The sequence below is a fragment of the Anoplophora glabripennis genome, unplaced genomic scaffold (assembly GCF_000390285.2).
Source record: "Anoplophora glabripennis isolate ALB-LARVAE unplaced genomic scaffold, Agla_2.0 scaffold191, whole genome shotgun sequence".
NCBI lineage: Eukaryota > Metazoa > Arthropoda > Insecta > Coleoptera > Cerambycidae > Anoplophora > Anoplophora glabripennis.
In genome coordinates, this window is record NW_019416357.1 from 147,848 (window position 1) to 156,064 (window position 8,217).

Below are 8,217 nucleotides of genomic sequence, written 5' to 3' on the forward strand. Positions count from 1 at the left end.
TAATAATATAACTTTGAATATATTTTTTGTAGTCTTAAGAAAACTAATTGCATCTATTTTCGGTGATAAATAGCAACAATTTTATTCAAATTGTTTATAAGCGAAAAACGCACGGTTTTTTAATGCACAATTTGAGAATGTTAATGTCAAAGGAACGGTGATATTTTTTAATAGGTCGCTTAATTACGTCTTTAAGTTTACAATGACGCTTTCAGAATCATGTTTGGTTGAAAATTAATGCCTGTACAGAGGCTTAAAGTTAATAACTTTTGGAGCCTCCGTTATAAACAAATTGAATTGTGCGAAAACTATTGCACCTACAGCACCCACTTTTGGCACACTTTTAAAGTATGACAAAACCCTCAACTTGTCATAGGTTTTATAAAATTTTAACAATAAATGCGATAGTTATAAACAAATTAAAAAATGGGCACAAAAATTGTTTGTTTGCAATAACTTTTTTGTTTATTAACCGATTTTATTTTAACAAGTCTCATTTTGTAGATAATTTTATTCCCTACAAGCTGTTTGAGAGTCACTTTTCGCTAAAATTGATGGTTTTCCATGCAAAGTGAAAAAACTGTTTTCCTCAATTATTTATTTAAATATAAAAGTTAGCTAATAAATTTTTTTGACTCACAAGATGAGAGATGTTTTTTATTATGTTCCTTTAGACAATTTCACAATAATATCGCGAATAGGAATTTTTTCGAGTTTCTCTTTTATGTTCGCTAATTTTCCTAGTGTAACTTACTGGTAATACTAAATGAAGCGTAGGAAAAATGTTCGGCTTTTACCAATTTTACTAAATGACTAACTCAAAACGGTCGCTGGCTCCCGGGCTATATGGCGTTTCTAACGACGGCTAAATCAAGTACTACGCACGTCCGTTTACACTCACTAAAAAAAAAAACATTAATAAGTGCAATAGACAGAGATAGAAGATAAAATGTTCGGCTTTTACCAATTTTACCAAATGACTAACTCAAAACGGTCGCTGGCTCCCGGGCTATATGGCGTTTCTAACGATGGCTAAATCAAGGTACTACGCACGTCCGTTTACACTCACTAAAAAAACATTAATAAGTGCAATAGAAGATAGATCGACGTTCAGTGTAACTCAGTCTATAGACGATTATAGATCCTATCGATGTGCACATCATTTACATAAAAGACAAACAATATTGAACCGTTATAAAAATCATTTTATATTTTATACGCGTTATGGTAATAGAGTTTTTATATTATGTCTGAGTCACTCTCTATAATTTCAACCGCGAGGTATAGTTTGTTGGAAATTTTTGCGTTAATTTTGTCCATATTTTATTTATTCTCCAAAAATACGTTATTTTGTAATAACTTTTTTGTCAATAAGTCAACATGTTAACAAATCGATCTGATTTTTAATTTGTATTAATTTTTAGTATAAGATGCGATCATTGTGAAGCCAGGAAATATGGATTCTCTACAGAAGGATGCAAAGAATGTGAATGTGATAGCATAGGATCGAAAGATTTACAGTGTGATCCTACTGGCCAGTGTCCTTGCCTTGAAAATGTTGAGGGTCTAAAATGCAACAGATGTAAAGAAAATAAACACGACAGAAAGAAAGGTTGTGTAGATTGCCCGCAGTGCTATAATTTAGTTCAAAATGAAGTCCGCTCTCATAACGATAAGTTGAGCAGACTTTACGATATACTGGATAAGATTGAACATCAACCAACTGTTATTACAGATGAAAAGTTTCCTGAAAAATTAAAAGAAGTGGAACAAGACATTAATGATTTGCACAAAAATGTAAAAAATATTACTGGTGAAAACAATTTAGTTCAACAAGTGCAAAATATACGCGACAGAGAACAGGAAATGTCACGCACCTTGTCTGAAGTAGACGAAAATATATTTTTAATAAGCGACCAAAATCATGTGGTAGATAAAAATGTTTTTAATGCAGAACAAGTACTAGAAGAAGCTGCAGATAAATTGAACGATATAAATAATCTGTTCGAATATCAGGGCAAAAAAGCTCTTCAAGACGCTTTAGAAAGATCAAAAATTGTTGGCCAGCAATCTGTAAAAATGACTGATATAGCGCACGAAGCTAGAAATTTAGCCGATTCGTTAGACGCTCAAGCAGACGAAATAATTTTTAAAGCTAAAGAAGCGAAAAATAATTCAATAGACGCTTACAATAAAGTAAAAAATGCAAATTCCCAACTAACCCAAGTCAGAGAAGCTATTCGGCATATCAAACAGGACGTTATGAACACCGAATTAAAACTAAATGAATCGAAAGAGTGGACCAAAGACGTTAGCGACAAGGCTGCTATAGTTAAAAACAATGCCCTAACTCTGTTAGATGAAGTTAATAATCTGATTATCCCAGAAATAAACGTATCCAAATTAAAACAAAAATCGAAAGATCTCAAAGAAGAAGCACATAGACTGAAAAATAAGTCATCTGAACTATTCCACAATAGCAATGAAATAAGAAAAAGTATTGAAGAACAAAACTATAAAGGAAGGGAACTCTTACAAAAAGCTCACGAGCAAAATGAAGAAGTGATCAATTTACGAAACGATTTAGTTTTTGCTGATAGTCAAGCTAATGGAGCAATTAACCTTTGGAATGAAATTTTAGAAAGAGCCGAAAGCAATTATAAATTGATGTCAGGTTAGTGTAGAAGTGATATATTAAAAAAATACGAGATTTGATAAATAGTCCAGGCGGTAGAGCAGTATAGGCTTTGGCGTTTGCATATGAAGTATTCTATTTTGTTGTACAGAATTATCCCAAATATGTAGAATAAGAATCCGAGTTTGCCTATTCCAAAAAAACATTGCTAAATTCAGGGGAGCAACAAACATACAAAAAGAACGAAAAATTACCCGTTTTTCAACATATTTTTTCCTGTAACATTGAAAGTAATCAAAAAAGGCATTCTTTATTTTTTGTTTATTTTACGATTTTCTACAAAGTTACAATAACTGCAAATCAAAAAAGTTGAATTTTGCATTAACAACGGGCGAAAAATAGTAGAAAATCATATTTATATTTGGAGCAATTCTTAAAATAAGTAAAAATTTATAAATATTGATGAAACTTTGTGAACAAATAGTAAAACATATGTCAATTCTACACTAAACATTTTACAACGATCGATCGCGTGGTTTTCGATTGACAGGATTGTTAATTAAGAAAATTTCAAAAAGTTTGTCGCGTACCGTGGGTTTATATTAAGGTTTAGAAAGGGCACACAATTTGTTTTTAAATTTTCAACATTTTACTCTATAAGCAATTATTATTTATTGCCCAAAGAATTTTCTATGCAATCGACAAAATCTTGCACACATAAAAACTACGTCGTAACCCCTTGCTTTTTTGCCAAATACGGTAGCATTCTACTATGTAGATTTTGAGATATAGAAGCGTAAAGTTAGTAATAATTTATACCTTACGTAATCGTGAAGTCAAAAAAATATATGTTCCTATAGCTAACTACAAGTACTTTCAATATCCGTTTAGTGCATTTTCGGCAGATAAGCTTAATAAAAGAAAAATCAAGCGGTCACTGTAATTTTTCGGCAGAGAGTGGTGATGACTGAAAACAGCTGCGCTGCCGCGCACCGCATGGTTTTCAAATATCGTATGCGCGATAAAAGATGACTTTTCTCGGGAACAGTAGCACTTACAAGACGATTTTTTAATTTGATATAGCAAAATGAGAGGAATACGAATATGTCATCAAAAATCAATACAATGCCAGTTTCGTTTGCTTTTAAAAAATAGTTATACAGGGTGTCCCGAAATTCATGCAACAAAATTTGGTCATAGATTCTTAAGACAAATTTAGGGGACCCGTATTTTTGCTTTTTGCCAACTGGCCCCCTTTTTCGGAGTTACAGCCCCCTGAAATATACCACTAAGAAGTCTTTTTATATCTCAAAACCATGTTGCACGAGAATCACTAAATTTGGTACACAGGGGTTTTATGACATGTGGAATCTCACAGTGCTACGTTTTTTGGCGAGAAACCCCCTTAAGACACTTTTTCGTGGGCCCTCTTGTATTTGGAACCAGAAAAATTTGGTCGCAAATTCGATTTTTTTTTTAAATTATTAGTTAGCTAGAAACCCATTGAATTTAGAAACTTTTTTGTCTCTTGATATTTGTTTCGTAAAACGCAATGTTTTTTGAGGAAAATGGTGAATCACGATATGCATTCGATTACATTTTGACATTTTTCTCGAAAACATTGCGTTTTACGAAAAAAGTATAAAGAAACAAAAAGTTTCTAAATTTAATGGCTTTCTAGTGAACTGATAATTTTTAGGAAATTTAAATATGCGGCCAAATTTTTTTGGCTCCAAAGACAAGGGGGCCCACGAAAAATTGTCTTAAGGGGGTACCCCGCCAAAAAACGTAGCACCATCAGATTCCATATGTCATAAAACCCCTGTGTACCAAATTTAGTGATTCTCGTACAACAGGGTTCAGAGATATAAAAAAAATATTATTCTTAGGGACGGACTTCAGGGGGCTGTAACTCCGAAAGAGAGGGCCACTTGGCAAAAATAAAAAATACGGGTTCCCTAAATTTGTCTTAAGAATCTGTGACCAAATTTTGTTGTAATTATGGTTATTATCAACAATAACTGAAAAATTCATTGTTGCAAGTCATTTTTTTCATTTTTGAGCATGTTTTTGAGCTGTGATTACAAATTCTTTTATTTCAGCAAAAAGTATATGTCAAAACGAAAAAAATGATTACCGGCAGAATTCTGTACGATGATTTTTTTAAGTAGAATTTTTCTTTGAAAAAAAAAGTGTTTCAGGCCGAAAAAAATGAATATCTCAGAAACTTCTTGATTTTTTTATCTAAAAATATTTGAGGTTATTTTATTCACAAAGTTTCGTCAAAATTAAATTATTTTTTCGGAAATGAGAAATAAAAAAACGAAAAATCAGAGAAAAACCTGTTTTTCGCATTTTTCTCGGAAATTTTGAGGTTATGTTAAAAAGTGACTTCTACAAAGGTTGTAGATTTTTGCATGATCTACAACTTTTATATTGGATACTTTTTTGTTTGACGTCAGCTTTCGCTAGAAATCGCAATGATACAATTTTTCATAACTTTTCAACCCCCCAAATCAACCCTCCGTCGCCCCTGCTCACGCATTTATTTTTTTTTCGTTTATCTTAAGCCCCTTTACCATTTCCACTTATAAAAGTCCAGGTAACAATTTACTTTTTTTTTCCCTCTAAATGAGTTATTTTGATCGGTCTATTATTTAGTGTGTATTATTAATTTTTATGTGTGCAAGATTTTGTCGATTGCATAGAAAATTCTCTGGGCAATAAAAAATTGTTTGTAGAGAGAAATGATGAAAAATTAAAAAAAAATCTAAATGGTTATAAAAGTGTCAAATAGGTATTTTTAGTATTGATCATTGTTTATTATGACAACAAGTATCTCTAAGAAATTATGTACCCTTTCTAAACCTTAATTTAAACCCACGGTACGCGATAAACTTTTTGAAAATTTCTTAATTAACAATCCTGTCAATCGAAAGCCACGCGATCGACCGTTGCACAATTTTTTGGGTAGAATTAACATATGCTTTACTATTTGTTTACAAAGTTTCATCAATATTTATAAATATTTACTTATTTTAAAAATTGCTCCAAATATACATATGATTTTCTCCTATTTTTCGCCCATTGTAAATGTAAAATTGAACTTTTTTTATTCGCTGTTGCTGTGAAGAATAACTTTCTTGATTTAGGGCTTACTTTCAATGTTACAGGGAAAAATATGTCGAAAAACGGGTAATTTCTCGTTCTTCTTGTATGTTTGTTGTTCCCCTGAATTTAGCAATGGTTTTTTGGAATAGTCAAACTCGGATTCTTATTATACATAATATATTGGGATTTTTCTGTACAATAAAATAGATGACTTCAAATACAAACGCCTCGAATGCTCTACCGCCTGGACTAAAAAAAAAAATAACGAGAATTTTCAAATTGCGCGTGCAGTATCTTATCGAGTTGATTCTTTTTTCGTCTATTAGTAGCACTGTCCATAACGGTTTTTGTCGGCATCTGCCATGCTTAGTTTGTGTTTAGCGAGCGAATAAGTAAGACTTGCTTCAGTGCAAGCAATTGAAAAGGGTAAAGCAATATTTATCCACAATCCCTCTAGCCTGAAAAACCCTTGATCTAACAACAATAATACTCAATTCCGAATTTAATTGTTTTATCACACAAAATTTTGTAGATATCTGGAAAAAATAACTTTCAGGGGTTAACCTTTAAGGGGATGTAGCCCCATTAGAAGGTATTTTTCTCCATTTGTAGAAATTTTTTTATATTTTAATTGTTTTAGACTAGTTTTAGAACATCCTCAGATGCACCACTGCTAGAGAGATATATATTGTTTCGCAAAAACAAAAGTTGATTGTTTCTTCAAGAGTTTGAAATTTAATATTTTTAATTTGACATTCTATTTTTTCTCTTCCTATTTTCAAATTTAAGTACTGTCTGTCAAAACTTTTGTAATTTATTTATTTTATAGAGTTTGATACACAAACACAGAAAAGTAAAGAAGAAGCAGAAGAGGCATTGCAAACAATTGCAGAAATCGAAATGATAATCAACAGCACGCTTAGTAACACCAACGAAGCGCAAGAAAATTTAGATGATGCGAAACTAAACGCTGATTTAGCTTTGGAAAAGGCCCTTAATGCTAATGTGGTTGCCAAAAATGCTTCCATGACAGCGGAACGTATCAAACAAGACGCCGAAGTGTTATATAAAAATACGACTGCCCTGAGCGAAGAGGCTGAGTTGATGTTTGATAGGGTTCGAAATACTGAAGGTGAATTTAAGAATCTTTTCGAGAAAACCAAAAGCAATAACACATTGGTGAACCAGGCCAAAGAAAAGGTGAGTCTTACACGTTTAAATAATATTGGTGTTTATTATCTGTTTTATATTTTAGGTGGGAAGAGCCGGTAGAGATACAGACGAAGCATCGAAAAAAATACTAAACTTGATGGGAGACATAGATAAAATATTGGCGGAACTGCAGAACTCACCAAACTTAAATGATGAAGATATAGACCGACTGGAAGAACAGATACGTATTACAGAGGAACGGATAAGAGATGCCAAGCTTGAGGAAAAGTTACAGGATTTGGAGAAAGAGCACAAGCTCCAGAATGAATTAATAGACCAATATAAAAGTCAAATTGTTTTGCTACAGTTAGAAGTGGAAAATATCGAACAAATCGTTAATACTCTTCCAAGCGGATGTTATAGAAGAGAAGATCTCGAACCGTAGAAATTCTAAATTTTAAAATTGTAACCAAAGACTTCCTTGAATTATTTTTGTATACGTATTTAGGTTTAATTGATTTGATATCCTAATTTTGTTTTATATTAAAACACCTATTTTATTTAATTACTTCCCATTTCCTAGTAGCAGTTTTTTGTTTTTAGTAAGTGTTACAGAATACATGTTTATTAAATCGTTTCAAATTAAACATTATCTATTTATTTTAGATTTATTTTAAAATTAGATATTTTTCATAGAACTGATGACCATATTTTTACTTTTATAGTGTCCAGCTTAAGATGGATTTTTTCATAGCTTTGATAATATACAGGGTGTTTCCGGATTAAATTGACAAACTTTAAGGAGATGTAAATAAGAAAAAAATCAAGTATAATTTTTTTCCAGAGACTCTTCATTTTCGGAATATAGGGCGTTAAAGATTTTTTTAAAAATTCGAAATATTTTTTAAATCATTTCATTTTTGATTCACTTTTCGCTTTGTCTAGGTATAATACTAATTGGTAATTTTTTGGTTGTTTCAATTTACAAATAAATTTTCATGTATTGTTTGCCATCTTATTTTATTTAAAAGTACACAAACACACGTAAATGAAGTGACTACAAACCGCCTGAAAAAATTTTGGAGTATTGCAAGGATCGTTACGTTGTCGCATTACGACATAGTCACATTACATGTTAGGGACTTAAATATTTCTATTGTTTTCATCATTTTTTTCCTAAAAAAAACACCCTATATCTCAAAAACGAAGCATCTCCTAAATAATTTTAATACTACTGGTTAAACCCAATGGAAGGAGAGACAAAAAGGCTTATTTGACACACACATACTCGAGAGTAAGACCAATTTTAATAGGTAGGT

At 31.7% G+C, this 8,217-nt stretch overlaps 1 protein-coding gene across 3 annotated transcripts in view; it reads left to right on the top strand.

Moving 5' to 3' along the window:
- LOC108905813 (laminin subunit gamma-1-like) overlaps positions 1–7,501 on the top strand; it is a 113,241-nt gene extending 105,740 nt beyond the window's left edge. For all 3 annotated transcript variants that reach the window (XM_018708840.2, XM_018708838.2, XM_018708839.1), the window contains 3 exons: positions 1,425–2,674; positions 6,576–6,946; positions 7,002–7,501. In XM_018708840.2, the coding sequence (XP_018564356.1) occupies positions 1,425–2,674; positions 6,576–6,946; positions 7,002–7,343 (1,963 nt within the window). In that variant the 3' untranslated portion in view covers positions 7,344–7,501. The remainder of the gene's footprint in view (positions 1–1,424; positions 2,675–6,575; positions 6,947–7,001) is intronic.
- Positions 7,502–8,217: the final 716 nt, after the last annotated feature.